Consider the following 15,528-nt stretch of genomic DNA (forward strand, 5'->3'; position numbering starts at 1 on the left):
CTAATCATTTATGTTTGTTTTAAACCTATTGCAAAAGGCAGCTCCTGGCATTTGTTTCTTTCTGCATCAGGATAGGTTTAGCTTTCAGCAGAGGAATAAAGGAAAGACATGTTATCCGTTCAGATATTTGTTCAATGAACTGATTCATTTATGCCAGCTTGCTTTTAGAAATGTTGGGCTTTAATTAATCTCTTGCTGAAAATAATGTGGACTGTTAACCCTAATCTCTCATGCAGGAGAGCATTTCTAATGCTCAGTATGAAATACTAAACAATGAGACTTACTAACCCTGCTACTGGAAAGTTGAATGCATTCCATGATTGCAACAAACTGGCTAGTGTTTGTGAGCACCACTGCCTTCTACTAGGTGGAATTAGAACTGCACATCTATGAGTCATAGGCACTATAATGCCAACAGCCGATGGAGAGTTTCCTTCATCTTAAGTGGTAGGGGAATGTTTTCAGAGCTGGACGAGCTAATTATACTAATAAAATGAGGTATAATTTAATAGCTGTTCCAGTTAAATATGTCTTCAGGATGTATTATTGTTGGAGTTTAAACATGTTTGCTTTCTAAAAAGGAATAACTAGCATATATTTTGTATGATGAAATATTTGCATGTCAATATTTGTACTCAGAGTATATTTTGTTTAGAACACAACTATTTGTTTTTCTTTGATTGCCTTATGTCTAATTCCACATTTGTTCTTCAAGGTTTTAAAACCACCAAATATTCATTGTGTGTCTGTCCCATCAGGAGATCAGTCTTTGTCCTACATTCATGCCCTCCAAAAGCCATCTCTTAGAGCTTGGTCTTTAAGACAACATGTAGGACATCACCAGGTAAATGTAGTGAAATATTGCCACAACTGGTCATCTATTAAATATTTTCAATGACAATTTTGTTCAAGTGTTGGCCTGCTAATGATGGGCTCAGTCCTCAGCTAGACAAAGTTTACACGTTGAATAAGTGAGGAAAAAGAGCGGGAAAGGAGCCAGGGGGCAGGGGACTCTAAGCCACCTGTTTATCTCCCTAATCCTGAGCCAGACAAAACAGCCTTTGGTGTAACTGAGAGCAGCTGTAGGGCTGCTCTAAATTACATCACTAGCATCTGAGAATCTGGAAACCACCACAGGCTCTCATCCTCCAACGTTTGACCGTAGCATGCCCCCTATACCAAAGAGGGGAACTGCAGCTTTGCCCGCTTTGTGCAATCCCAGGATTCCTCTGTGGCAGATGGAATCCTCAGCTGTCCATGTAGGGCAGCTTTAGCCCTGTTGCACAGCTTTAGCATGCAGCCAGGGGGCTGAGTGGACTGAGCCTGCTGTTTTGCTCAGTGCAGCCATTGTAACGACGTTATAAAGCAATCTCCCTTCAACCATCTGCTTTACCATTCTTCATTTGAGTTACTGTATATTAGATAATCAGATGTTTCTTTTCTAAATGATTTCCAGCATACTATATGCCAAGGGCCAATGGAGTCACCCGAGGAAGAGGATTCTCTCCTGGCTCTCGTCAGAAATGAGCTCAGTCTGGGTCCTGTTAGGTTAGCCGGGTTAGAAAAGCTGCAGAGAGAGCTTAAGAGTCTGGATCCCATCTCCGGATTTCTTCCTCAGTCGCAGCTGAGCTCCTTCCTTCTGAAGCATGAAGTCCCTCTTCAATTACCAACTGTCAAGCTCCTCTTTGAGAGGTTTTCTGAGTCAAATGACTCTGAATTGGTATGTTCATCAGGGTGTCTTAACTGGGGGAAAATCAATTAGTCTTTTTCACTTTTTTTTTTCCTTTTTACTTATCCATGCAAGTCAAGTAAATAGAAGAGAGAGGTTAATACGCAGTAACTTCCTTAGCTTAGACATGCTCGTATGTTAGGCTTTGTTTTTTGTTTGAGGATTAATCAGCAAATGTGGCCAAAACGACCTCTGCGTTTTAGACATTTTCTGTCTTTTAATATGCCTCCAGTGTTGCTACTGTGATTGATTACAGTAACTGACAGCAGAAAGGAAGTTGCAATATACTGGCAATTTTGCTTATGTATCACTGCCCATAGTGATTGAACTACAGATGTAATCAGGTGGGATTTTCAGAATCATTCAGCATTGTCTTAATTCTGGAAGTTTTACCCTTCACTTGAAAGGGAATTGAGTTAATCCAGCATTGATTTTTTGCAAATCCCGCCCATTGGCTCCAACACAACCACGAATGGAGATTCTTCTTCAGGTCAGGTAGTAGAGATGTGTATTTTTTTAGGGAATGGTCCTGATGTTCCACCGCCTTGCGCTTTATGTGCTAAGTATCATGCTACTACGTCCAGTGGTGCTGGACCAATTTTTATAGTAGGTGTGCTGAAGGAGGAAACCATGTATTTGTTGTTGTTACTACCTCAAGCCAGGGGGTGGCAGCACCCGCAGCACTCCTAGTTCCAGCACCTAGGACCACTGTCAATATATTCCACTCTCTCCCATACCAGTCATAGCATTTACAAGCTACTTTGCACCCTTTTCACCGTCCCCCCCAAATGGTGTCTTCTCTTTTGCAGGGGACACAGGGGTAGGATTTGCTCCTCAGTTTTAACATTAGCACTTTCTAAATAACAATTAGCAGGAAGGCAGGCTGTGCTGTGCAAGTACTCAGCCAGTTTAGCGGTGCAGTGGGTATTGCGTCTTGTTAGGGGTATGCTGAATGAGGCACAGGGGAGCCCTTGTCTCATGGAGTCATTTCTGTAATACTGAGTATTTCTGATGTAGCCCTATAAATCAGTCCTCCGACGCACACCCTCACCCAGCTCTTCCTGCCAGATCTCCCCATACACACACAAAACCTCCTGCTGCCAAACTCTTTCTTATCCCACTAAATGCTCAGGTGCTAATCCACTAATCCTAGGGACCTGTCTTCCTCTTCTCCTCTTGCCCTCCACTGGCCTATAAGGGCCTGGTCCAAAGTCCAGTGAAGTCAGAGAAAAGACTCCCATTGATTTCAATTGACTTCAGTGGTCTTAACTGTTCATTTCAGGGGATTCATTATACATCATATACAAACATAAAAAGGCACAAATCCAATATTTTTCACGTATGAGATACCTTTTAACTTTGTAAGTAAAATTAAATGTGATTTTGTTCCCCTAAAGCACTTTACTTTCACTTTAATTTTCTCAGGAAGATGCAATTTATGAGAGAGGTTATAACAGACTGACATTTTCCTATGCACTTTGCTTGTGTTTATACCTATCTGTTTTTTAAGGTAAATTCTGAAAAGCTGATTCAGTTTCTAAGACTAGCTGCAGCATTTGAAATGCAGAATATCAAGACATGTGATCTGGGTTTTCAAGCAAAGAGTGTAACTTTAAAGGATCATAGCAAAAGGTTCTATTTTTGTTTTTCTAAATGTATTTATTACTCTAAACAAATGAGAAAAATATCTGAGAAATCCTCTTTTTTTCTTTGGTAAAAGTCTTGTAGGTGTTGTATTTTCAGAATGTTTTCAAGCCTGCTCTTTTCATTGAGGATTCTGAAAGCAAAACTGGTTCTTCAATTATGAAATTAAAAAGCATTTTACATAGTGTAGAAGAGCACAGATTTTCTCTTGCATCCATTCAAACCACTACGTGTTTTGGGTCATTGATCACCTATACTACATACTGCTAGAAGGATCATTTGAGATTATGCAGACTCCCCTTTACTTAACCTTGGCAAGGCAAACAGTTTCAATTAGAGACAATTTTAATAATTACCTTTTTTATCCTTGTGTGTGTAATTGCGTGTGTATATATAAGATAGATAGATTAGATATATGTATGAGATAAATGCTCTTTTGAAATCACTGAAGACTGAAGTACTCTATGCACAGAATAAGTACAGTACATACTCCCCCATCAACATAATTTACCTGGATGAGGCAGGCTCCCACTGTCAGTGCAAATGATCACACTGCTGAAATTGACAACAAGGGTGTTGATAGAGACTGTGATCTTATGTGATGTGAACATCAGCACGCCAGAAATTGGATTTGAGATCACGATCTCATTGCTTATAGTCCACTGAGCAGCCAACAGAGGGCAACAGACTTCTGTCACCGTTAACCAAGGCTGGATTTTAGAACCTGAGGCCAAGCGGTGAAATCTTTTGTAGAGCTGGGAGAAGTTTTTACCAAAACTCTTTTTCAGCAAAAAATACAGATATGGGTTGATCAAAACCTTTAGTGAATTTGTGTCAAACTCACCAATTTATTTTAATTGAATAAACAAAAATTATGAAAAAATGAAAAGGACTTTTTGTCTTGATATTTTTTAATGAATTATTTTGATTTTTTATTCAAAATGACTTTTTGTTTGAATTTCCTTCAATTTTATTTCATTGTTCAAAAAAAACTTTAAAAAAAAAGCTCAAAATCAAAACAAAACATTACGTTTTGGGACAAACAAAATGTTTCATTCAACCCAAAACATTTTTTTTTCTTTTACTTTTCACTTTGCTGAAAATTTCAGAAACTTTTCATTGTGGGTGGACCTGAAATAATTTTATTTTACTTCTTTTTTTTTTTGGAACTGACAGACAATCAAAAAACTCAGTTATTGATTATCTTTTGCTCTATTATCAATCCACTGAGCCATCCCCTTCTACTGTACATTCCAGTCACTATGTGGCACAGCAGCATTATGCGGTACCAACAATGTTACAAAGTTAGGAGCCATACACATGTATGTGACTTTATTTACACATGTAGTAAGCTATGCTCTACCAGAAAAAGCCTGAGGCAAAGGTCAGGCTGGTATTTATGATATACAGTCTTCAGCCACATCAGCTCACCTATGCTTTGATCAGACCCTAAAAACAGCAGGCCTGGCTGATTACTGAATGGGAAACCTCCAAGGAAACCCCAGGAAGCATTACTAGTGATTCAGTAGATGGCTCTCCTTCTTTCTGAGTCAGTCTTGATCCATGCCCCAGCATGTAGACAGGAGGTATTTGGAAGTACCCTCTTTTAGGTGAAACAAAAAATCTGAGGTATGTATAACATTAAAAAAACTTAAGGCATTTTTCAAATGAATCACAGCGTTAAGCCTGATAATCTAGCCAAAACCCAGTTTAGGTCATTATGTTTTCCTTACCACGGCATTTTAGCTGGATTTGCTATTTTTCTTTGCTTCCTACCCAAGCCTGTTTTGTTGCGTTGCTGTGATCAGCTCAACAGCTGCCCCAGAACACCTCAGAGGTTCTATATTACCAGAGGGCAATATACTTGTTGAACACTTTGGGATCCTTTGTGGGACAAGGTGAACTGTAAAGTATAATGTATTATTTTTGTGGTAATCTGTATATTTTGATCCTCCAGTGCTCTGGCTCCCAAAGACCCATTGCAGATCTTGAAGCAAATACTGAAGGAATATAAGGGGGAACTAGACATGGAGAAACTGATCCTGAGTTTTCAAAAAGAAGATAACTCTTTCTCTGGCCTCCTCTCTCTATATGAGGTAAACAGGCCCCAGAACAGGGTTCAGTCTAGTCATGTAATCACAGGTAGACCGCTGTCATTTAATAGCAGTGTATACACTTAAAGCCACTGATGGACAATTTGTTTCAATTATATGCATAGATCCTGTTACTATTGCAGAATGTATTTCAAAGCTATATTTTTATGCTTAAAAATAAGAAAAGAATGTGAATCCTGCAGAACTGGTCTAAAAGGATATGTCTACACTGCCATTAAACACTGGTGGCTGGCCCTTGTCAGCTGACTTGTGCTCACAGGGCACGGGCTGGAGGGCTATAAAACAGCAGTGTAGATATCCAGGCTTGATCTGGATCCCAGGCTCTGGGACCCTCTCCCAGATCAGAGCCCAGATCAGAGCCCAGGCTCGAGCCCGAATGTCTACACTGCAATTTTTATAGCCCCACAGCCCAAGCCCCACGAGCATGACTCAGCTGACCTGGGCCAGCCCCAGATCTCTTAGTGCAGTGTAGACATATGTAGAGACACAGACTTTAAGAAGTGGGAAGACTCTCGAAAACCAATGAAGTCAATGGGAGTTGAGAACACTTGATACTTTGCAGAATTTGCTGGGCTTATATTGCTTTTGGTTACTGCTCTGCAGTATCCCAACAGCAGTGATCTCATGTCTTTGTTAAGGTAAAAAACTGAAAGTGTGTGGAGTGGGAAGAGCTGAAGAGAGGGAGGGCTGAAGAGGCTAAAAGCTAAATCCTGGATTTGTTATACTTTGTGGCTTCTGTAAAGTTTAGAGCATTCCTATATGACACCCATGGGGTTAAAATAATAGAAAGACTTTAGAAAACAGTACATCATTTTGAATGATAAATGACGTGCCTCATGCCTACAGGTTGGCTCCTTGGAAATTCAGTGGTGAATCTGAGGTGAGTTTCTAAGCACAGTGAATGCTTGAGGCTTCATACCATTCAGGAGGCAGTAACGAGCAGTGGGCCATGGTGTCACAGATCTGAAAAAAGGAGGAAGGGACGAATTAGATGATCTGTGTTGAATGTTGTTCAGTTTGGGGGTATTCAACACAGAATTCTGAGCTCGTCTGTTTTAAAAAATAGATTTATGAGTTATGTTTAAGAATTATTGTAGAGCTGGTTGGAAAATGGGATTTTTTTTTCTGCCGAAAATTTCAAGTTTTATCAAAAAACCAAAAACTGAACATGTCTGGCAGAAAACTGCCAAATCTGCTCAACCTTTGGGGTTTTCAGCTTTCCAATGACAAAACGAAAATGTTCAAGGAAATTGGATGCTTTCTGTGAAAACCTTCATTTACCTGAAAACCCATTTTCCATCCAAGAAATGGTTTTGAAGGAAAATTTTCAGCCAGACCTAATTCTTAATAAGATCTGCTGGTAATCTTTTTGCACAGTCACTTGATTCTGCTTGCAGAATTTGCACATGGAGTTTAACATGTTAGATGACTGCAGAGTCAGGCTCACAAGAAGAAAAGGCTCAGTCCTGGTCACAACTGCATATGGTCATTAATGATCTGGAGGATAGCGTGGATTGCATGCTCAGCAAGTTTGCAGATGACACTAAACTGGGAGAAGAGGTAGATACGCTGGAGGGTAGGGATAGGATACAGAGGGACCTACACAAATTAGAGGATTGGGCCAAAAGAAATCTGATGAGGTTCAACAAGGACAAGTGTAGAGACCTGCACTTAGGACGGAAGAATCCCATGCAGTGCTACAGACTAGGGACCGAGTGGCTAGGCAGCACTTCTGCAGAAAAGGACCTAGGAGTTACAGTGGACAAGAAGCTGGATATGAGTCAACAGTGTGCCCTTGTTGCCAAGAAGACTAACAGCATTTTGAGCTGTATAAGTAGGAGCATTGCCAGCAGATTGAGGGATGTGATCGTTCCCCTCTATTCGACATTGGTGAGGCCTCATCTGGAGTACTGTGTCCAGTTTTGGGCCCCACACTACAAGAAGGATGTGGAAAAATTGGAAAGAGTCCAGAAGAGAGCAGCAAAAATGATTAGGGGGCTGGAGCACATGATTTATGAGGAGAGGCTGAGGGAACTGGGATTATTTAGTCTGCAGAAGAAAAGAATGAGGGGGGATTTGATAGCTGCTTTCAACTACCTGAAAGGGGGTTCCAAAGAGGATGGCTCTAGACTGTTCTCAGTGGTAGCAGGTGACAGAACAAGGAGTAATGGTCTCAAGTTGCAGTGGGGGAGATTTAGGTTGGATATTAGGAAAAACTTTTTCACTAGGAGGGTGGTGAAGCACTGGAATGGATTACCTAGGGAGGTGGTGGAATTTCCTTTCTTAGAGGTTTATAAGGTCAGGCTTGACAAAGCCCTGGCTGGAGTGATTTAATTGGGGATTGGTCCTGCTTTCAGCAGAGGGTTGGACTAGATGACCTCCTGAGGTCTCTTCCAACCGTAATCTTCTATGGTTCTATGATTCTATGTGTATATGCTGTTTTACTAGACTGTTTGAAAACACTTTGCCATGTATCTTTTATACCGGAGCTGATGGCTGTGATATGCCCTGGATTTATAATAAAATCTGCTCCTCTCAGTTGCTTTGCTGAAGATAATGATATCCCAAATTTCAGTGGGAAATTTTATCTTGTTTCCAGATTGAGACCATTTGCCAGAAGCATAGACTAACTCTAATTTCTTTATTGCTGGAAGCTTTGCTCAACAACCATGATTTGTGCAAACAAGGCAAAATACAGTAAGTTTTTAATACCATCCGCACTTGATAATTCCTTCTAAAATAGACATTTGATTGCACAGGGTCAGCCTCGCACACAAGCTACAAAGTCAGCTGCTCTGTGCGTGGGCTTCTCCCATCTCCCTGTTTTTAGGTGTGTCATGGAGACTTGCAATTCACAGGCTGGCCCAATCTTCGCTCTGGTAGAGACACTGAAATGGGAGATCACTCAGTGATTTTCCATATCCCCTTCCTGGGAGCTTGAGGTCCCACTCTTCGTTGGGATCCCTGCCAGTTATAAGGTCAAAATCGGGTTGACTTTGGTCACAGATACAGGGTAGAGCTCCTCATAGCATGACTGGAAGGAAGAAACCAACCCAAAGCCCCTTTCACATCAGCAGAACTTAGGAGAACCTTACAACAAAATCAAAGTACCTTCGCCCATACGAGGCTAATTTGCCCTTATCCTGCAACACAGACCTTAACCTAACTGTAGAGGAGTCTTTGTATGGATTCTCATGTCTTGATTTAGCAGGACTCTCTTGGCTCTCAGCAAAGCACGGACTTCTCAAGGCTTACCTTTCCGTGCTGTACAAGCCATCCATGCACGGTGTGAGATAGGGCACCTTCACTCCTATGACCTGCAGTGAAGAATTACATTTGTAAAGGATAAACTCTTCCACACACATACCGTCTTTGGCTAAGGCCTTGTCTGTTAAATTAAAGCTATTTTGTTAAGGGCTTTAAACGCCACTTGCCCACAGACTGAATTACGTCTCTTTAGAGATTAAAAAATCCAATATCAATAAAATAAATCTAGGAAGCTGAATGCATGAATCATTGTTTTAGTATATACTGTCCATTCTAATCTGCAGTCCAATTGTGAAGTCATTCGGGGGGCTGTTTCTCAAGTAATTAGCAGGAATCTAGCTCTAAGCCACTTTCTGATTAAATGTGCTTAATCAATAAAACACCATGAGTGATTACAGTCACGTGAGATTAGCCTTGTTGAACAAAGCAGAACAAGTTATGTCCTCTCTGTAACTTGTCAAAAAGAAAAATGGGGGCTTGGAGGAGGAATGCCTGATATTTCTATGCAGATTTTTCTACCTCTCTTCTTTAATTTATTTTTCCTGGAGAAATGTGGGGATCAGTTCAGTTTCTGGAAGTTACAGGATTGGGGAGATAAAGCTTTTGTAGCACCACCAAAAAGCCACCTCAGGTTAACTAAACTGGTGGAAATCGGCATAGGTCTGTTAATTTCAACTCTCCCCACTGAGGATGTGGCCCATAAAGCAAAGTTTGTGTCCATCCTTTGTGTCAGTTATAGATAGATAGTATTTTTAAAAATCACAGAGCTCCAAAATGCACTGGCAAATACAGAGTCTGCCGTTTGGAAAATGTTGTCCTGAATGTGTAGCCAGTGTATCATGTGATGTATTACATTTATGTACACAAGCTAACCTTCATGCTGGTGATTGTGGTATGCTCTGCTGCATATTTATAATAAATAAATAATATTTCTTTCTTTATTTCAAAAAACCTTTTCATAAATTTATTGTTTATTTTTAATGATGTCTCTGACCTTCATTACATAGATCTCAGAAGTCAGACTTTGGGGACTGTTTTGTTTGGGGGACTGTTTTCAAATATTATATTTCCTTTTAAAATGTTTGCACATGCAGGTGGAAGAAATTTGTGGAGTTGCTCAAGAAAGATCATTCTGATGCGATTCGAAATTTGCCTGTTCCTTTGGGTAAGTGTCACTTTGGCTGTCACTTTAAATCACACCCATGAGATATAACAAGCATCCTGAAAATACAACCTTTTCCAAGACCAAAGATTCCTGAAATATCTTCATCCTACATAGTGAGCTTTTTTCCAACAAGTGTCCTGCTGTTGATAATGCCACCCTGTCAAAGAGCCATGCTGAGCATTGGCCTTGTTTTTAAGAAATGAAAAGGTCTCACAAGTCTGGAACTGCAACAAAAAATCCCACAACCCACCACCACCAAAGCAAGTTCAGTAAATGTTTCTCTTCACTTTAAAGAGCAGTACAATGTATAGTCTCCAAAGGAAAATTATGCATAATAAATCCCCACTCCTGGATTCATTCTGACAGTACAGGAATTTCACTAGTTTGATGCATTCACCTGTTTGGCTGCATGTAACCTCTCTTTTTTTTCCAGTTTTTCCGGTTTTCCAGTTGCTGTTGCAGAATTTTCAACTTAAAGAAAATGAAGAAATAGTGCAGAGTATAGGCCAGATCTGAAGCTGGGATCAATTGATGTCACTCAAGTATCCTTAAGGGAGCTACCCTAATTTAAACCAGCTGAGAATCTGGCTCCATTATGGTTAGAAAATAATTGTCATCCTGGCTTCAAAGAAGACATTGGGCTGTTACTCCACTGCCTGACACCTTATGTAGGCATTTACACCAGTCCCAAATGGGTGTAACCTGCTACCAAATCGTGAGAATATTTTACATTCACTTTGCATTGGTGCAAACAATAACACATGGTGCAGGTCAATGCAGAATCAGGCCCTTTCCATGCAGAGGTGCTGAGCAACTACGTAGACATCACTGGGAGCTGTTGGTGCTCGGCCCCTGTGAAAACAAGGCCCGTATTTACAATGGCAAAATAAATAGATTCATAGATACTAAGGTCAGAAGGGATGATTATGATCATCAAGTCTGACCTTCTGCCCAACGCAGGCAACAGAATCTCATCCACCCACTCCTGCGAAAAACCTCACCTATGTCTGAGCTATTGAAGTTCTCAAATCATGGTTTAAAGACTTCAAGGAGCAGAGAATCCTCCAGCAAGTGACCTGTGCCCCATGCTACAGAGGAAGGCAAAAAACCTCCAGGGCCTCTTCCAATCTGCCCTGGAGGAAAATTCCTTCCTGACCCCAAATATGGCGATCAGCTAAACCCTGAGCATATGGGCAAGATTCACCAGCCAGATAATACAGAAAATTCTTTCCTGGGTAACTCAGATCCCACCCCATCTAACTTCCCATCACAGGCCATTAGGCCTATTTACCATGAATATTTAAAGATCAATTAATTACCAAAATCATGTTATCCCATCATATCATCTCCTCCGTAAACTTATCGAGTTTAATCTTAAAGCCAGATAGATCTTTTGCCCCCACTGCTTCCCTTGGAAGGCTATTCCAAAACTTCACTCCTCTGATGGTTAGAAACCTTCATCTAATTTCAAGTCTAAACTTCCTGGTGGCCAGTTTATATCCATTTGCATTGTTTCAGGGAGAATATAGCCACTAATTAAGGATCTGTTGTTCAGGTAGATTCCATTTGGCTGGCGCATCTGCACAGGGAGTCTGCCGACTCTATATTCTAGTGAGGTAGCCCATGTTTGGAAATCTTCAACGTGTTTCTCTTGTTCCAGTTACCTACGCTGTTTGGGTGCCGTCAGGGATTCATTTTCAATCATCTTTTCCTGTGTTTACTGATGAGTGGTACTTTTTTAACACTCTCCTTGATCACACAGTGTAATCAGCCTCACTCAGAACATGTGTATTCTGCCTGTGTCTGTTGCTCATTCAATAGCCTGCAAAATGCTAGCAAATCGCAGCCGTATTGCAGATTTCCCTTCCAAGCTCCTCCTACATGCGACAGGCCAAATTCTAGACTTGGATGTATTGATGGGGCCCTCACTGAAATTCATGGTAGTGACTCACAGGCAAGTAAATCCAGAATTTGGCCTAAATGAGCCAGATTAGGAGAGGAGTACATGGGATTAAGTATATTTTACATGCCAAGAGATAGCAGAGAGCAGTGCAAATGGCGTAAATTACAATAGCCCTACCTTTTACATTTGTAGCTACTTACACTCTCCTGTTAGTTGCTTTTGCTCCTACCAGTCCTCCCTTCTAGTCTCTTGGTAGGTGAGTCAAACTAGTTTAGACTCGCTCAGATTCCAGGGACAAATTCTAAGGTGTGTAAGTGACACCTGGGTAATGGGCTTAATTCGGAGGGAGTCTGTTAGTAACTTGCACACTGAGGGGGCTAAAAGCAACTGTAAATCCCACCAGCTTTGACTCCTTTAGATTCTTCCACGCACACTGACTCACTTCTGAATTTTGAGCTTCCTGTCCGGAGCTTATTTCAGACAATTAATTAGCACATTCTTGGCTGTCAGTAGCTGGACTGTGCATTCCTGAGAGGCACATGTTTTATGCACACAGATAATCACCAGAGCATTTATGTGCATAGATAATCACAATAGTTTACAAAAATTCACTGGGCCCTGATAATTACTCTAGTTTGCTTTTTCTCTTTCATTTGTCTTAATGTGGTCTCCTTCTTCCCTGCTCTAACTTGGCTGAAAAAACACAGGTAGATTTCCTTCAAACTGACCAATTCCTTTTGGTTCTACTGAATTTTTGACTGGCTGTAGTCACAAATATATCAGGTGAACCTGAGCTGTATTTCAGGACCATAGTTTTGTGTGAAAAAGGTGATTTGTTTCAGGTGAGTTTTGCTTTGAAATTTCAGATTCTTTTAAAGAGAAAAACCAGGATGAAGACAGAATTTTTTTTTTAAAAAGTGGAATGCTGTGTTTTCAAAATTTTTTAGGAGATGTTAATACCTCCTTATAGTTTGTCCTGTTTGGAAAAGCTATTTCCAAACTGTAGTGTGAAACAAAAAATATTCATTTAAAAAGACTTGAATAATATATAATATATAATTATTAATAATATAATATAAATAAATAATATAAAGTCTAGTTGAATAATTAGTGAAGATTGTCTCAAACCACAAAATTTATATCCCAATCCAGATTTTAAAACCCCAACATGTCTGGGATGTTTGTAAGGAGGGGTTTGGTTCAGCTAATGACTATTTGCAAAATTTGGATTCAGCTCCACGTTTAGATTTTGAATGTCCTGAAGGACCCTGATGCGTTAGGTAGGATCCATCATTTGGATTCGGGCCCAGCTTTACTAATGAATGTGTTTGCTTATATAGAGGCAGCTGGTTTTTGAGGCTACTTCTTTCTGCTTCTGGTTTTTCAAAGCTGAAATGAAGGCTGGATTGTGAGCTATTGACAGGGACACTACACTCAAATAAATTGGTTAGTCTCTAAGGTGCCACAAGTACTCCTTTTCTTTTTGCGAATACAGACTAACACGGCTGTTACTCTGAAACCTACACTAATCTAATAATCTTTAGAAAGTGTTATGGGGTTTTTAATATTCACATGATGGCCAAACCCTGTGTTCAGCCAATCATAATCATAGCATAGGAGCATATTCAGGGTTCTAAGTTTGGACATGAACGTATAACCATCTGGTTGGAGACAAATCAGCTGTCTGTTGAACTATAAACACCCTTCATTCATAGTGATAATTCATCTTTCCTACCATTGAAATGTTATGCTGCAATCTATCTTGCTGTGCATAAATCAGTGTAATCTCCAAATAGATGGTTATTAAGCAGGTATTGGAAGAGAACTGATTTACAGTACTTAGCCAGAGAATCGTGTACAAGCGCTTGAATTTTAAGCTGTAACAGCGTAACTGTGAAAACACAGGGATGGGTTGAGCCTGTTAGACATTGATCCCCTTGCATAGGGGACAACTTACTGGTATGCATAGGTGTGGGGGACAGAGAGGAGAGAGTATGCCTGGATATAATCTCTTGATGGGGTGCAGTATGTGCAGTCCTTTGTAGTTGGCCAGCTCTGGAAAGTGAACACACCTGAACTAAAACTAGGGAAAAAACTGGCCTCTCCGAATCCTTGCACATTTTACATGTGCAGGATAGGACACATACAGCAGTAAAATAAAAGATGGTAACAGAGATTAGAAGCTGGGAATAGACACCACTGGTAACAAATTAGTGATAGGTACCCAGATGCCATGGTAATGAGTAGGATTTGAGAGGCTGAGCCAAATTCTGTCCTGAAGTGTGTCTATCACTGGAATTGCATGGGGTCATCACAGAATATGACGCAGGGGAAGTGGGATATGTACAAAGGCCAGATTTTGCCTTAAAGAGAGGGGGAGAAAGAGGAGTTTTAACCCCACTCTTGGCTGCATTGTATGTCTGTCTATAATCCTGAATTTAAAAAAAAGTTCCCATAAAACTATACGAAAGGCAATGAAGCGAGGCACAGAATTCACCAATGCAAAGTATTGAGATAGATGAGGGTTATGAGACAGTCGACTGCCTTTGTATTCAGTGTACCTGGAAAACTGTGTAACAAAATGAGGGTTTGAGCCAGTTCCCCCCACAGAGAAGGGAATATATCTGGTAAAAGTAGGGAAAAGAATTTTTATGACTCCTTATGATTTTTTTTAAATTAACATTAAAACTCTATCCTTCTCCACCCACTCCAACACCTAAACGCCTGATCCTGCACTCATATAAATCCAATGTAAATCCATAGTGATTCCATGGTGTTAGGTGGAGTCAGTATGGATTTATATATGTGTAACTGGTAGCAGAATCTGGCTCTGGAGACTTTAGGCGCATATGGAACCCTAACGTGTGGCAGGTGCTGTTTGGAAAATGGTATTCACAGAGCCCAGCTGGTAGCCACAGCTGAAATCTGCATAATCAAAATCTTCAGATTCAGCTGCCTTGCCTGGTTTCATTTCCATGGAAACAGATGCAGGACTGTAGAAAATTATGTACAGGTGTTTCCATTAAAAGGTCATTGTTCGCCAACAGCTATAACACAATGGTAACTGACATGCCTCAGTTAGTTCCCTGTATTTAGAACAGGAAATGGTGGCCATCTCTTAGATATCACTGGGTAGTAATTTTTGGCAAATGCTGCTGTTTCATTAATGGCAACCTCTGTGGGCGCTTTATTATCACACTGTTTCTACAGTATCCAGGCAACACTTAGATGTGTTTTGGCCCATATCTTTGTGCCCTCCTCTACCTTTCTGCCCAAAGCAACCTTGCATAAACTCAAATCCAGACTCCAGCGAGAAACTGCTGAATTGGAATTCATTTGCAAATTGGATACTATTAATTTAGGCTTAAATAGAGACTTGGAGTGGCTAAGTCATTATGCAAGGTAGCCTGTTTCCTCTTGTTTTTTCCTACCCCCTCCCCCCCCCAGATGTTCTGGTTTAACTTGGATTTTAACTTGAAGAGTGGTCAGTTTGGATGAGCTATTACCAGCAGGAGAGTGAGTTTGTGTGTGTATGGGGGTGGGGGGGATGTGAGAAAACCTGGATTTGTGCAGGAAATAGCCCAACTTGATTGTCATGCACATTGTGTAAAGAGTTGTCACTTTGGATGGGCTATCACCAGCAGGAGAGTGAATTTGTGTGGGGGGGGTGGAGGGTGAGAAAACCTGGATTTGTGCTGGAAATGGC

General features: G+C 40.6%; 1 protein-coding gene across 1 annotated transcript in view; it reads left to right on the forward strand.

Moving 5' to 3' along the window:
• The window catches only part of C8H1orf87 (chromosome 8 C1orf87 homolog), a 33,607-nt gene that overhangs the window by 11,797 nt on the left and 6,282 nt on the right, over positions 1-15,528 (forward strand). The window contains exons 4-9 of the mRNA XM_073358251.1: positions 716-844; positions 1,457-1,720; positions 3,240-3,361; positions 5,331-5,469; positions 8,087-8,184; positions 9,849-9,919. Of these exons, the coding sequence (XP_073214352.1) occupies positions 716-844; positions 1,457-1,720; positions 3,240-3,361; positions 5,331-5,469; positions 8,087-8,184; positions 9,849-9,919 (823 nt within the window). The remainder of the gene's footprint in view (positions 1-715; positions 845-1,456; positions 1,721-3,239; positions 3,362-5,330; positions 5,470-8,086; positions 8,185-9,848; positions 9,920-15,528) is intronic.

This window comes from Lepidochelys kempii, chromosome 8, assembly GCF_965140265.1.
Source record: "Lepidochelys kempii isolate rLepKem1 chromosome 8, rLepKem1.hap2, whole genome shotgun sequence".
In the NCBI taxonomy this organism is placed as follows: Eukaryota; Metazoa; Chordata; order Testudines; family Cheloniidae; genus Lepidochelys; species Lepidochelys kempii.